The sequence below is a fragment of the Branchiostoma belcheri genome, unplaced genomic scaffold (assembly GCF_001625305.1).
Source record: "Branchiostoma belcheri isolate BF01 breed outbred unplaced genomic scaffold, Haploidv18h27 scaffold5, whole genome shotgun sequence".
Classification (NCBI taxonomy): Eukaryota; Metazoa; Chordata; class Leptocardii; order Amphioxiformes; family Branchiostomatidae; genus Branchiostoma; species Branchiostoma belcheri.
Window position 1 is genome coordinate 6918122 of NW_017804131.1, and position 17144 is coordinate 6935265.

Sequence of the window (17144 nt, forward strand, 5' to 3'; positions counted from 1 at the left end):
TCTAAATATATATGTACTATAACGGTGTATATATGTGCTATAGCAGATTCTGTAATTGTGAATCATGCCTCAATTCAGCGACTTTGTAACTGCAATGGCATATCATCTATTGGGTGATCTGCAGTATGCAGATATATGACAGCCTTGGTTGTCGAACTGTATTCACACCGATTATACACAAGTTGGAAACAGATACAAACAGAAACATGCAAGCAAATGATTTTTTCCCGTCATTTTTATACAGGGTGGCCCATTAAGTGATTGCACTTCTTTTCAATGGGGCCCTGTTTTACACTACAAAACACAAGAGTCACATACAAACAGTAAAATTTGGATACAATAAATAATAATAATGGCAATAATAATGAAGAAAAAACAGTATTAAACTAACCAATAACATTAATAAATAATGATAATAACAAAAAGTACAAATTGTCCAGTCCAGTCATTGTCCAGTCCAGTTGTTGGTATGGAGAATGCCAATTTTAACGATAGGCATTATAACGTACGCTAACGTGATGAAATCTTATTGTCTATTTGATCGGGTGTTTCAGCATTTTATCTTTTATGTCCATGATGATCTTGTTGATGGAAAATTACACCATTAAAATACTTCTATTAATGGCAGCGTCTGTCTGAAGATGCGTCCGTGGGAGAAACATGACATTTCCCACCATATTCCCCAGTACCATAGCTGTCATGATCAGAATGTATACAGGAGTTAACAACGTCGGTGAAAATGTACATGTGTATACCTAGCATACAAATTGAGGAGATGGCATTATAGATTGTGTAAGTCGCCATAATGAAGCCATATACAGAAAACCAGCATTTGGCCACAACCTGTTATTGTTGAAACATCCGTTTTGAAAGCAAAGACATGACAGCTACTTGTTTACGTTTATTTTAGAATACGGACTGGGATCGGCTCTGATACAGGTTCAAACGGGTTAACCTCTTTACATGTTGGTGCAGTACTTGCCTTAGGGTAGACTGTCTATTCCTTCAACCTCCACGCATTCCTACTAGTAACAGGCATGGTATGAAAATACTTCGTACTGTTAATAACATGCACGGCGGTTGATTATATTGTTTTTTTTTATTCAGAATCACAATGATGATTACAAATGAAAAGACATGGACTAAGTGACTGCGAACTCAAGTTAGGTACAACTTATATTCTCGCAGCCACTTTTACAAAAAAAAAATATTTTACAAGACGTTTGAAAATACCTCGCGTAAGTAAAACCTCCCATCCCAGAAGACACATACAGCTAAAAGAGTTTAGTTTCTGTAATATAATTTTGTGCGGCTAACATTATTTTGCAGTTGATATCATACGAATAATATGATGATGATTAATAAATGAACAATATGTATCAAACATCTATCAGACACTTGTATTTAAGAGAACACTGTTGATTGAGTTTTCATAATTTTTTGCCCTTCAACACTATTGGCTAAACACAAACGTGTGGTGCACATTCAATCTTTGCGTATGCTTGTGCATTATTGCGTACTTGAGGATTGTATAATTTGAGATATGCCTACAATATCAGGAACACATGAATATATACGTATTTCAAGAGCTCGACGTATATGTGACTTTCTTATTCATATGATAAAGCTTTCAATCACCGACACCTGATGAGGTGTTCAACTGTGTTTATTTTGTTACTACACCTGACCATGACCCATCTATGCTAATTCTTCAAACTCTTTTGCCAGTCTAGACATGAGAGCAGATTTAATTACTAGTACGTAGTACAATCTACCAATGACTACGAAGTCTTTAGATGTCAAGAGCAACATGAGAAGGGCAACGATGCATTGAAAGGGCACAAGCGTTAGGTTCTGTACTATTTCTGGCTGTGTGTGAATGATGACATGCTGTCGTTCTGTTGTGCACATTATGTTATCATTTCTTTTCGTTTGGAATTATAACAAGAAGGGCCAACATAGATTTAATAATCATTCTACAACGGTTTACCCTCTCTGGATGTCACAGCAGCAGGTGTCTATTTTAGCACTTTATCTAATCCATGAAAATTATTGGCAAGTACAAAAGGAATTATTCTAGAAGAAATGACATGTAGTTGAGTAGTGTCCATACCAATGTCTCGTCAAACTCTATTTCTGGAATAATCGAAAGCCAATGAGCGTGATGACAATTCCGGCAGCATAGGGCCGTCATTATAACACACCAGCCGATCAGAGATTGTGCCCGACATGCAAGGAGGGTATTGAAGACGAATTCCACTTTATGATGTCACGTCCAACATATGAAGAAAACAGACAAAAGTTGATGCAATCCATAGCTTCCAAAACTAATGTTACGCTACCTCACTCAAAATCAGATATCTTTAATGTGCTCTTTTCATGTCCTACTCAGTTATCAGTGTACGTTGGAAAATTCATATTTGAATCACTACAAAAGCGACACCATATTGTAAATAGCTTATACATCCCCTGAATTACAGAATGTAATAATACTCTTCCTAAGAAAACACAATAGATTAGCTCGTTAGAATCATATTTTAGTAGTAGTTTGTGTATGTACCATTGCCATACATTGTACCAGCTACAGTTGTTGAGCAATAAATTTGATTGATTGATTAATATCCCCGGCCGGGTGCGTGAGTGACTTTACCAGACCGGCAGGTCGTTGGAGAAAGCGTTACTTCATTACACAGCTGATAGTTTCTTTCATCTGACTAAAAATTCTTTGGTAAAAAGCTATCTGTAGTGTAGTGAAGAATCCATCTTCTTCAGCACATTCCTAGTGATTTATCCTTACCAAATACGACTGGCGTACAGAAGACTATCACTACAGTCTTTCATCCCTTTGGTAAATCTTGGGATAATCAACTTAATTCATCAACTCATGTGGAATTTTAGGGGATTTTACATTTCACGTATTGTGCAGGTTTGACACAAAATATCACACAGATTTTAGTACAGCGTTGTCGGACAAAGCTTTGCTAAAATCTGTGGCACAACGACGTAACACAACGATGCTTATTGCCTGCTTCTTGTTGTTGTAATTAACACTTGAACCTTCTTGTTGTAGTCAAAGTGGAGAAATGTAGAATACGACTGGTCCTCTTACTATAATAATAACCTTTATTGTACATTCATGCCCTACCGGGCTAAGTACAGGCGAACAGATGAAATGGGTAATATACATGTTTGTAGTACAAACAGCTCTAAATCTACTCTAATACAGAGGTTCGGCTTCTTCTCGTTTCTTTGTGATGTTAAAAATATAATTTGAAATGGGTTTGTATAATACAGGATGATCAAAGCGCATAAGAAAGATAAATTTTTCAATATTAGGCAAGTATTGGAAGTATGGAAACGTACTTGTAATATATCTAAAAAAATCATTTATGTATATAGAATGGAATTCCCCATGCAGACCTTCTCATGTTGGGTCTTCACGTGTCACCTTACGGGCACATCTTAGTATTTTCCTTGTAGCGTTTCTGTCTGTCGAATAGTATAACGTCTTACAGAGAACAACGTTTGTGAGAGGAAGCAATATGCCTCCCACTGTGGTAATCCATTAACAGAGCTTTAGTTTTAGCTTACCTAAGCCTGAGGAATTGCTAAGCTGACTTAAAAGCCTGTTCTTGTTCCATCGTTTGCAACTATGTGGAAACTGTGGGTTCTGTCAGAATCGTAAGCCACGAAGAATACAAATACATAGCTACAAAAATAATTCATAGCTTGAAATGTTTTCCATATGGTGATGTACAGCTAAAACACCAGCTAAACCTCCTGGGTCACATCTCCAGAGCCACACCCACCCAGGAAGTGATCAAACTCATCACCACAGCTCCAGATCCAACTTGGAGGCGCCCTAGAGGCCGTCCCAGGAGCAGATGGGAGGACCAGGTTTTCAACGTGCTGGACTGTTTAGGGTTCAGCAGAACTGACTGGAGAGTGCTGGCGGAAAACAGAACATCCTGGAGGGACATGGCTACAGCCGCCATGCATCTGCCCTGATGCTTGCGGATTGATTGATTGATTGATTGATTGATTGATTGATTGATTGATTGATTGATTGATTGATTGATTGATTGATTGATTGATTGATTGATTGATTGATTGATTGATTGATTGATTGATTGATTGATTGATTGATTGATTGATGTACTGGCAACCATAAACAAGAAATCGAAGATTTCACGCCTCCGTAATTTTGTTGCTGTTTTTTGAATGTTTTGTTTTATTCATTATTGTGACAGTCTCGTTGATTCTGCTGTCTGACTCCCCCAAGGCAACAGGTATGCGTATAGCAGGAAAGAGAAGACAGGAAATGAAATAGCCTTTTCTGTAACCTTTCTAGGACCTTTGGCCTAACTTCCTCTCAGTGTCGCCGCCGTGTCTACCATGTAGAAGTAACTATGGAAAACACAAGCGAACACACTAACAGACACACCGAAAACAAACCCTCCCTATATGGCCTTATACTGCCTCTGCCATTTACATGTTTGGACGACAATGAACAATATGTGTCCTTTCAGTTAGTTTTAATACAATTATTCTTTAAAAGAACCTTCCTCGCCAGTTAGCAATTTTGTAGATTGTCAGGACTTGTTGCTTCGCCTACGATTTTAAACGTTTAAGGGTCACCAATACGTAAGATAACTTTGGCCTTGTTGAAATATAGATATAGAAATATTATACAGCAAATGTATTTCCGAACAATTGGGCTTCGTTACACCAAAAAGAAAAGAATAACCAAACACAGACGAAACCTGATGCAACACCCGTCATTTGTACATTGCTAAGGAACATTGGAAATGAAACATGTGCAGTACAACAGAGAAAATGGCCCCAGCAATTTAGACATAAATCCTTGGTATACAAGATACACGATCTCTTTATTGGAAATCGCAGTGTTGCCACTGAACTAAATCCAATTTACAATTCAAAATAAGGAATCCATTAAAAGCTGATTACAAATATGGACAAATTATGCACACACATTACAAAAAGAGGCAAGTTACTGTCCGTGCTGGTTTACAAGTCTAGTCATGTACGGCACACAAGTTACAAGTATACAATGATAGAGCCCTGATGCTCATAACCACATTCAACAACGATGATGACGGTTCAGATTGTCTTGCCAGTGGACATACAGGCTTCCAATCTCATATCACACACAACCTCAAACGATGCATAAAGAAACTGCATCAAATATATATGGATTGTATCCATTTGCTTCTGGCCTGTCCACATATCATACATCTACTCATGTCTGTTCTTAACTTAGAAATAATGTGGGCCTTTATATTCGTAGACCCATATTGTTGCGCATAGTGTGTGTATTTAAGATTAGGGCCTTCAACTATTAGTATTACTCCAAATTCGGTGTAATAGTTGAAGACTCTAATCCGAAATACAATCTGTAGTCACAGAGTTGGGCTTTGAATAAACGCACAGTGGCAATGGTAATTCATTATGTTTACCGAAGGAAAACATATTGTTTTTGCTCAATTTCTTCCTCTTCTTCTACTCCAAACAGTGACCTATGACCTGACCAATGACATGATTTGTTGACGCCTGTCACCATGGTGACTGGTGTTGGGTTACATAATGTTGCAATTCCATGGTCTGCTCTGCTCCTGTCACCATATACTAGTAGTAACGTTACATGTATGTGAATTGAGTGAGAGTTAACAGAGCAGACCATATGCGAAGGTTAACATTATGCATTTGCGTTGCAAATGTTACCTTTCTAGTAAACTGCTTTCGTAACTATGATTATGAATAACAAAACCCAAACCACTTGGCAGTCTGAACGATGATGGTAAATTCTTAAACATTACGATTATGATTGAAATCACCCCGACTACTACACCATTGCTGGTGATACATTGATAACATGTAGACATAGATAATCATAACAAAGATGGCAATGATGACATTGATTATTTCATACGTTTACTTCCTTACACTGTTCTTGTATCATATTGAATAGCGAAGTTGTTTATTCACAACCAATTGTTTAACATGAGACGGCGTTTCGCCCTGATGACCGACTGTCATCTTCATCAGGGCTCTATATTACAATGTATCATATTGCAAGATATTGCATGCTCTTTGACATGTATTAACTTAAATGTATGTCCAGTAGAAAACTTCAGTGTAGTATCGCAAAGATTTTGCCACTAAAAGTTTGAAAAACGACTTACCAAACTGAAATGGGGCTGTATTATAAAGATACCCTACTATGGTGTAAATATACCGCAAGGTGTATTGAAACCTATGGTCCTCGTAAGAATGAATGAATGAATGAAGACCTTTATTGTACATTTGTGTTCTACAGAACTAAGTACAGGTCGCATGGGTACAGAACATGAACATAAACATATATACATTACATACATATGAACATATAGGAGTGTAAATAAATGTCTAATTTCTATTCTTTTCGGCTTCATCTCGCTTAGTAGTGATTGTATGGATATATGCGGCTGTGAGATTACTTAGAGTAGGTTTATCAAAAGTTAAAAGGAATACAAATTTGTCTTTACTAGTCAAATATCTGAAGTGGGGAAATATACTTAATACATGGCTAAAAATATGAGTCTATCTCTACTATACAAGGGGCAATCTATGGTGAAATGTATTTCATCTTCTATTTGGCCTAAACTACAGAATTGACAGGTTCTCGTAAGAATGAATTGCAACGATGTTAACAGCTACAAGATGATGATTACACCGCCTGTGACAACGATTCTGAAGATCGTTACGGTTCTTGAGTTGATGATGATATTGTTTGATCATCATTCCACACAGATCAGTCTATTGTAAAGGTAGCTAAGAAGACCTGCGTATACAAGGGCCCCTTACTGTAATTGCATTTGTCAAAGAAATATGATGTGGTCGTGACTACATCAGCGAGGTTGAATTTTTAGAGGTTGGGCCTCACGGCTGCTACACTTGTTCGGCAGTCTTCACCAGTTCGAGTGGGCATGTCTTTCCTTTGCGTCTGTCCCCCCGCTAGTGGCTCCAAGCGTGCTTAAATTTTCACAGGATTTTGCCTTCATCCAACCGCCTGTTACGGAGGCCTTTGATATGCATCAATGACATCGATGGTCCCATATCTGGTGTAGAATTTCAAAACCCGAAGGTGACTCATTAGTGAGAATACGGCCTTCCGGGGTGTTGCAGACCATTCTGTTTCTAAGCTTGATATATAATATTGTCTGTGTTCTCCTTATAAGCATGTTATTTCCGGATTCAGATATCCGCTCTGTAGATAACCTCTAGCTTACGATATCCGTCTGAAAAGAAAATGGCTGCCGGAACTTGAGCGATGAATGGTACTGAGTACTTGAGAGGCAGCCGATCTCACCTACACTGGCACAGTTAGGAGGGTCAGAAAGCCGGGCCTTCTGGTCAAAAACTCTCAAATACGAGAAAGCAGACTAGAATTAGAATCGATTCACTACTTGCTGGAGTAGATTCAGTTAATTTCCTATGTCAGAACTGAAGATAAACGTAAGGTTATCACCGATATGATTGCTGTATAGAATGGTAAACATCTAATCATGATTCGCTTTAAGTCTATAACTCACATATGCCTGTCTTTCCGAGTGAAGAGAGACATGCAGTTTCATTAGGTGGGGTTAACAACGCCGAATGGTTCTTTTGGCAACCCCTACTACTAGTATATTGCCTGGACAATACATTTCTCAAGTTCTCAACCCCGGAAACCCTTGTAGCTGTCTGGATCGGATCCGGGCATGAACTAACGCATGCACTTACTCTTCCAGGATTTATCTAGGTTTCTACTATTATTGTGACTCTAGCAGAACTTATGTCCATAGACACCAGAAGAGAGTGGAAAATGCCATGCAGAACTTAAGGATCAAGGAAAGTATCCGCCAGATATCATTCATTCATGGCCGCATTCAGGTGCTGCCAATGGACTAACCTTTGACCTCTTGTTTATTTCTAATGACGTGGCTGCTCTCGATTCATGGACCTTTATTTTACCGAGTCAGGCACACATCTGTGAACTCAGCCCCATATTCTGAGTGACAACCTATCATAATATAGCAAAAATAAAGCGAACACATAGAACTACTACCAGCAGAATGACTATCCTTCAAATAAGCTTTTACACTCATGAAATCATGAAATGACAATGAAAGTAGTGAAACGGTGTCATCATCAGAATAAAGGCGAGTTAAAGAAATTATACAACGAAGACGACTTTGGTTAGTCTGATGTCTAGATTACTTGACAAATAAATATTTCACAAATACATGCATTGTATTTGATTATACAGTAACTCGCAGTTCAACAGAATTTGTTGCGTAGTTTGTTTATTCACTGTTCAACAATGATGGCGGTCTGTTTACTTTTTAACCCGGAGGCGTAAAAACTACAACAAGGAAACGATCTATTCCTGAAACCCTTTCTATTGCATGCTTAATATCCGGCACAAATTGTTTAACTCAGAAACTAGATCATGCTATCAAAGATAGGCTATTAGAGGCATGAACAATTATGCAGAATTTTTCACCTTTAAATTTTGTCGTCTGTGTCAATATGATTTTGTCTTGGGGACTAGAGGACGGGTCAGGTTTATAGTTCTTGGATAAGAAGACGCCACAAGAAGTGAATAGCGTCATCAGTGTGGCAATGCACCATTGGTCAGCGCATGTTATAATCTACTTCCCCAAAGCTCTAGATAAATTCCGCACTCAGTCCGTAGTTTTGAGTTCCGCCTGAGCGAGTGACTACCAGCTAACAAGCCGTGTGACGGTGCCTAAGTACACGGTGAGTATAGCCTCTACCAGGCTTCGGGAGGCGGCTGGAAAGAGTAGAAATCGGCCAAATAGAGAGAGATAACATGTAAGGGAGCGGCAAACTGTACTTTCCAGCGGACCTGAACTCTCTTAGCATGTTATCTCTCTCTCTATTTGGCCGATTTCTACTCTTTCCAGCCGCCTCCCGAAGCCTGGTAGAGGCTACGGTGAGTGTACTGTAGCTGTACGCGGGGTATTGAATTATGCGATGCGTCACCACAAAACCTTCACACAGGTGCAGAGGTTAGCCGGACTCACGCGAGGGCTCTCTCCCGTCAGATAGCTGTCGATCCGTTCCTTCCGCGTGTCGATAGAGAGTGTGTGTATTGATTTATAGAAAATGATTGGTTTTATTATTAACCATGGCCTCATTGTGCCTACGGTAGTTTTTCATCTGGTGTATTTCAGCGAGGGACTGCTGTAGTGTATATGTAGAGCACAGGTGCAAGTGCCACCGATCAGAGAGTTAACAACACATGACTGTCAGACGACAGAAACACACATTTGCGTAACCGGGGGCATGTTCGCGACTAGTACTGGTAAAGGCTGTCTGTTGGACGTGATTGGGCGCCCGTCAAATGGTAGACCAATCCCGGACCCGTGCACGGAGAAGGACAAAGATTGCAGTGTCTCTCCTACCACCCCGCTCACTGCGTTCTGAATAGATTAGATAACCCCACTAGTATGGACAGATGCACTGCATACATACACAGAGTGAATACTAGTAAGAGAGAGCAGACCTACCAACAAATTCGCAGCTATTAAAGAGACTTTAACGCAACTTCCATGAAAGTCAACCGAATTTACAGGTGTGCACGTGATCCATCAGGTTAAGAACAAAGAAATTGTTCGAAAGTCCAAAGTGGAGAATTTCTTACCACAGCAACAGCGTGTGTTCCTGAATTTTTAGAGGTGTAAATGTAGTTTTAAAGTTACAAATGTTGTGAAAACAAGTGAAGGATGATGCCAGCAATGCTGTAAGTTGTCCTTGGGTGTGGAGGTGAGAGAGTCTACCATCATGCCGTGCGCCCCAGGGGACTCCTGGTGCCAGCAGACAGACAGGGAGAGACGCCATCTTGGATTCCACTTGGTGAGTTGGGCTCCGCCGACATTTGTCCAGATCTCTTGCCTTCCACGCCGCTCCCGCTGCCTGATTCCATTGTAGACTTTGAGGGGAATCCTCCAGGAGAGTGTGTAGGTACTTACTTTTGCCCCTAGTGGCAGGATTGAAAATATTTTGGCCAGTTTATGACGGGACGCACTCCCTATTCTTTACACGGCCTGAGCCAACATTCCACTCTCTGTGACAATCACTCACCCAGTCGTAAGTTACGAGAGAACCGCCGAAATCTCCCCAGATAATCTCAAATTCGGCCTGTCCCGTCAAAATCTCTCCGTAATTTTGTAGATTGAACTTTGTTTTATCCGTCTCGTGGACCAGTTTGGCGTTTTTTGATGTTGAGTGAGATTTTTGAGGGAAAATATCGGGGAAGTGCTTACGTGCCACCGATATAAAAACCCGCAAGAAGACCAAATTAGCATCCAGGCGGCGCTGACCTTTTAGGTAAACATTGCATCTCTCGCCGTGTTCGACCAATTTACTAACTTTCCTCTCACTTGTTTCTTCCATGTCTCACCAGTGTTTAACAGATTATAGAACTTACGACTCTAAGTTTTTGCCTTGTGGGTTTTATATGAGCCGGCGAAGCTGAGAAATTTCCGCGAAAGTTGCGTGTTTCGCAAAATGGTGGGTGATTTCGTTGAACTTTCATGGCCGCTCAGTACGATTTATTCGATCGATAACACCACGTCTCTGTCGAAATTGGGACTGGAACAGAGGCTCCTAGAGGCGATTTTCGCCACAGTTTTGACGTTCCCACTGAGTACAAACTCTCAGCATACGAATTTAGTCGTGGAATCGTGATTTTGGACACAGTGGACGCAGGCACGAGCCTAACATATGCTGTGCTGCGCACATAATAGCGGGATGGCATGTTGTCTTGCTGCACTATCACAAAGGGCGTTTGACTGTACGCAGCACTGTAACAACACATGACAAGTTGATTACAACTCCATGTAAGTGCTCATCAAATCACCTCATGCATGTAAAACAACTGATTGACGTATTGCTGTAAATCCTTTCCAACATTTTTGCAATGCTAGCCACTGCCATAGGGTGAGGGCATTGAAACAGTACAATGCACCTTGCACTGTAGTAGTAATATATAGGGGCCAACCTTCTAAAGAGAACATTACAAATACATTATGTAACTGTTACACATTTGAAGATAGTATTGTATGATACTTTGTTGACAATTACATGACACTGACATAGCCGAAATTAATTGGTGTACACTATTCCCTTTCTAGAATTTTCTATATGTGCGTAGCAACCTCACTCCACAATGACCTTTGTACGTTGCTTTGTCCCTGTGATTTATTTGTATCAGGAAAAGTTCCTGTTTTAACCTGCTTAAATAAATGCTTCCTCTGTCCTAGTGTTATACCAGACCTTTAGCATTCTTCTACTTCCTTATTGCACAACAAATCAGATTACTGTGTAACCAAATAGTAGTGTATGATACACTACACAAGTGTAGTACAACACTCTAACTGGGTATCAGTGGCCTTTGTTTCTGAAGGGACATGTGTTCATGTACAATAACATGTGCATAACTCACTCACTAGCAGATATATATATAGCTAGAACTTGTCAACATTAGAATGTACAAGGAGCATGTCTCTAGGATATGCTTGAAGTGTTTTTTTTTCCTACTCCTCAGAGACAATATGCCAGGTCGCATGTATTTCTCTGAGTGCAATATGATCAGCATGGGGTTGGGGTAGTGCTTCAAAAGCATGTCAAAAGACATTGTGTTTGTCCCCCCATGCAGCACGCGCGGCTGTTGTCAAGAGAAACAGTTAGTGGGCCAAACGTGGACACATTGTAATACAGTCTTCCGATCAGCTCGCAGGTAGCTGAACTGCCTAAAGTCTTTTAAATCCTTAGAATGTGATCATGACATGCTACATGTGTGCCATGTGAGACTTGTCCATAACAGACACATGCTGGCCACACCCATATTTGTTGCTAAAATCCTGACCTACTGGCCATTGCTTGGCACCTTGTTAAGCTATCTTCCACATTCTTTCCCGTCAGGGTCCCCTAGGAGGGCCAGACACTTCTTTCACTGAGATTCCATGTATCCTAATCTGTCATTTCTCTCAGACACGCGCACATTACTATGCACCCCATCACCAGTTGTCCTTGGCGTGACCTACAAACGATATTGGGAGGACAAGTGTAGTGACAACCTGTCTGTAACAACAAGAGGATCGCCCCAGGTAGTTCAACTTTGAGGGAAAGAGGTTTCTTGTGGCGATCCCATTGCTATTTTGCGTAAAACTGTCACGCAGACAACAAATAAAACCAACAGTTTTTCTGTTATGAGACATAAACTGACAAACATGAAATATTTTATAGATGGCACTGTTACCAGAGTGATAGATATTGCTTCTACACAGACTGGACTAAAGCAGTAATAATATTTTATTCTGCAATGTCCAGGCCGGGTGTATTGTACTTGCAATAACAACATGTCTGTCAAAGCTTTCAGGAGATTACCAACTGTATGGATTGGATGCGATATCAGATTCTATGACTCATTGGGTGCATTGTGGGGTGCGTCAGTAATGTTCATCCATGCTACAATGTAGCACAGTCATCACCTAGCATTGTCATGACTACAATTGTAGTAAGATAGCGTTTATGAACAACATCACCAGATTTCTTATTTAAAAAAAATCTTTTTGTTGATAAAAAATCACAATGAACAACTGAACAAATTGTGTTTGGTAGGGAGTTTCAAAATATTGCAATTTGATATGAAACCGGTTTGGTTAGAAAAATATGTAATCGACAGTGGCTGTCACTTCTTTGAAATTGTGTTATTATTGCAGAGTCCAGATGTTACACATTTTAACATATAAACACTTTTCAAAACTTTTTTTTTTTTTTTACTGAGGGCTGATGCGATTTGTGTTGACAACATCATTAAGACCTTTTTTAAATCATAGTAAATTGGCACAAACTTGTTCTATGTTTTTTTTAACAGATATCTCTTTGTATATAATTTATAATAGCGGCTAAAAGCTAAATATTGTTTTGGACTTCAAAATCATATGATACTTTCCCACAGCTACTCCTATGTGTACATCAGTGCCTTAAGGCAAACAATTATAGTTTATTTTCTCAAAGTTAGGAAAGGCCTAAATCCATATTTGCTGTACATATAACGATTCCACTAGTCCATAGGGACTAATTGAGTTATGGTACTGAAAGGAAAAGTATGTAATGATATGATGAAACATATATGACCCATTTTTTGCCTGACTTGTCACAGATTTGTACAGTTCTCATTTATGAATAAGTCTTGGTACACAAATAGAAATACAAAAGTTGAATTGTTTTGGAAAAAAAATCATTTCTAAATTATTAATTTCTACCTGCAGCTATTTGTCATTTAATCACTGAATTTTTTTCTCTGTAGCTAGGTTTTCAGGTCAGCAAAAAATTTAAATCTTGCATAGAGGAAGACAATTTTCCATGCGTTTTCTTTACTTTACTTTGAATCCAGCAATCCCTACTCTCCAAGCAGAGGTAGGGTCGCTCAGTATTTTGGCAGTATTTTCGCGTTTTTAATACGTCTTTCTACTTTTACGGTTTTTCTCTGGTGTAAGGGGAGGAAGACCAGAGAAAAACCGTAAAAGTAGAAAGACGTATTAAAAACGCGAAAATACTGCCAAAATACAGAGCGACCCTACCTCTGCTTGGAGAGTAAGCAATCCCTGCTTGGAAGAAGTAGTCACATACGGGGTCATGACCTTACCGAGTTGACCTGACATGACCCCAAAGTTGTGTTTACCCTTGGAGCAGAAGTAAACAGTGTTGGTCTAGATGTAATCAATAATTTCCTATATGTACTTTGAATTTGACTCTGATAAATGTTATCAAAGGAATTACGGTAAGTGGTTATACCAGTGGGCATTTTGGAAGCAAGTGACAAAACGTGATTCTCTTTTGAAACTCAAAACATGTAAAGTAACTTGTGACCTCTGCACACATGTGTTTGCTAAACAATTTGTAGTTGGCCAACAGTGACAATGTAGTATGTATAATTGTATTGTATGTACTTCACCACATGCTTTGTCATGAGGTCTAAAATGTACACTAAGCCCAGAGAACAATAGGACAAGTCCTGGGGCTATTGTTATTTTTACTTTTTAGTCGTCAGACCTCTTTTGACTTCTTCATTTGTGGGACAGCATCAGGCCGCATTAAGGAAATACAAATGTACTGACTTAAAGAATGGTTCAAACACAACAACTTCAACTTTAAAAGAGGGGTTTTTGGTCTGTGATTATGGATAAGAGTTTTTACTAAACATAAATATTGATGAATTGGAAAGTGATGGACATTAAGACATTTTCTAATACTCTGAAAGTCAGTCCTTGAGGTTTATTGAAGTAATTGAATAATGTGAAAGTAGAGCTGTGTATTGGGACTGTGTACCAGTACTAGTACTGTTATTATCTTGAAAGTTCATCTGTGTTGGTAGAGTCATTCTGTAACAAGATTGAACTGCAATTGCCAACTTGAATCACACCAAGTTTTTGTGTTGGAAATTGCAGTTCAATCTTGTTTCATAGTACTGTTTTCGATTAGTACAGGTCCAAAATATCTAATCCCTGAGCATGGTACTGTACCTATATGAAGTCACACTAAGTCTAGTTATATACTTATTTGTGGCCTAGTAGTAGAAGCATAGTTGTAGTAAATAGCAGGTCCCCATAGGTCCCAGAGACAGACAGTGTGTTTGTGTTATGACTTATGTTACCAGGAACAGGTCCAGACCTGTACCTAAACCAGTCCTGTCTACCTGTACCTGTACCCAAAATTTGTAAGTACACATCTCTATGTGAAAGCACAATGTTTGCAGCAAGTTAAAACTGCTTTTCTGTCTGAATAACAATAATTGAAATGGCATTCAGATCATAGATATGTATATGAGTTCACATATAGTAGGAGAATGTGTTTTAATTTAAAGAGGGTTGGTAAAAAACAAGGATGAGATTTGATATTTAAAGTACCTTAGATAGCAGTTGAGAGTTGAGTTAGATAGCAGGATATCTACATGTTCTCACAGCAATCCTGCTACTTTAGGCCAAACCAATTTAATTTCTTGGTTAACGGATTTTTATAGAAAAATAATGGAGCGGGCGGGCGAAAAAAAAAAAACAGGCCTAGGCATCCTATTATGGCCCAAAATGGTACGATAGGAGTCATGAAGTCAACACACCAGGCTGGTTCAAAATTTAAACAATGAATTTTGAACTTTTAATGATACCATTGCATTGAAAGATGGAATAACTGTAACAGCAAGGATGAAAAGGACTGTTTTCAACTGTTCTGGGCAAAATATGAGCATTTTGCAGTTGATTCTGAATTTTTATTTTTATTTGCAAATCAGAAAAATGAAGCGGGCAAATCCGTTAACCAAGAAATTAAATTGGTGTGGCCTTACCATTTAGATAAAATTCTATGGGTACAGAAGACAGAGAGTACTGTTATGGGTTGCATCTGTCATTTCATATGGGTACTTAAATTTTAAAGCCGTCTGCCCCAGATAGAGCTTTAGGCACTTGTAGCTTCAGTGTCAAACACCTACACATAAAAAACCCAACACACTTATGGAGAAAAGGATGACAAATTGGCTTGCTTAAATTTGATATGCTGAAAATGCGAGCCATACCTGCACTGAAGTAGCTAACGAAAAAGCATTACGTTATACCTCAATGTGGGGTCGGCTGCTTTATATAATGTTATAAGTGCCCCAGAGTACTAGTCTTTCAAGCTGGGGGATGACTAATTAATGCATTGCAGGGATGAGATAGCAGTGCCTGGTGCATCATATGATGTTGTCAGTTAAAACATGTAGGCCGGCTGGCTTGCGATTTGTCACACAGAGTTTTTTCCGCCTGATGCTTCAGGTGATGTGTGCAAGATCAATAAATAAAGGCAAGACAAAAAGGATGTCTTGTTTTCGTCCCAGTTATCTTCTCAAGTGTGTACAACGTACATGTTTCCATTTCAGATGTTACGGATTGAGCACAGTCATCCAAGATAAATATTGACAAATTTTTTTTTTCTCTGTCCACCTTGGTGTAAACATACAAAATGCATAACAAGAATGTGGATGTTAGGCCACACCAATTTAATTTGTTTGTTCTCAGATTTTGTCAGAAAAAACATGAAGCGACAAGGCGAAAAAAAATAAAAATAAAAACAGGTTTAGGCATCCTATTATAGCCCCAAATGCTATGATAGGAGCCATGAAGTCAACACAAAAGGTTGTGTTAATATTTAAACAATGAATTTTGAACTTTTAATCAAACCACTGCATTGATAGATGGAAACACTGCAACAGCTAGGAAGAAAAGGACTTTCCACAACTCTTGGGGGCAAAATATGAGCATTTTTGAGTTGATTCAGAACCAGAATCTTTTTTTTTTTTTGCAAATCAGAAAAAAATGAAGAGGCGAATCCGAGAACCAACAAATTAAATTGGTGTGGCCTTAGCGTAGAGATTACAATTTGGCAGAACTGCCGATTCTACTGACTTAAAGATCCCCGATCTCAGCCTTTGTCAACAGAGGCTCAGATCAGGATGCCGTTAATGCGTTACAAATCCTAAATTTCAAGTCAATCCATTGATCTAAAGTGACATGAATCAATGTTGAGAAATCCTGTCATACAAGCATTAATGACTTCAAATATACAGAATTCGATCACGATTTCTACCAGCAGAAACTCTGATCAGGAGTTTCTTTTGACAGAAACTCCAACCAGGATCTCTACTGGTGCACGGAATTGCCGATTCTTTCAGATCATAGTCTCAGGACATGCAAAACTTTTAACTGACAGAATTGCATTCAGTCTCTTATTGGTTTAAATAACTGCTAGCCAAGATCAGTCTGTGCATTGGTCCTTAGACTTAAGAAGAATTACAAGATAGTCTATGAGACTAAAAACTAAGGCCACACTAATTTAATTTCTTGGTTAACGGATTTTTCTACAAAAATAATGGAGCGGGTAGGCGAAAAAATAAAATAAAAACAGGCCTAGGCATCCTATTATGGCCCAAAATGGTACGATAGAAGCCATGAAGTCAACACACCAGGCTGGTTCAAAATTTAACAATGAATTTTGAACTTTTAATGATACCACTGCATTGAAAGATGGAATAACTTTAA

General features: G+C 39.0%; 1 protein-coding gene across 1 annotated transcript in view; it reads left to right on the forward strand.

Annotated features, from left to right (window-relative positions):
* The first annotated feature begins 9272 nt into the window (after positions 1-9272).
* The window catches only part of LOC109480000 (PR domain zinc finger protein 2-like), a 24643-nt gene continuing 16771 nt past the window's right edge, over positions 9273-17144 (forward strand). Inside the window, 1 exon segment of the mRNA XM_019782107.1 lies at positions 9273-9921. Within this exon segment, the coding sequence (XP_019637666.1) occupies positions 9850-9921 (72 nt within the window). The 5' untranslated portion in view covers positions 9273-9849.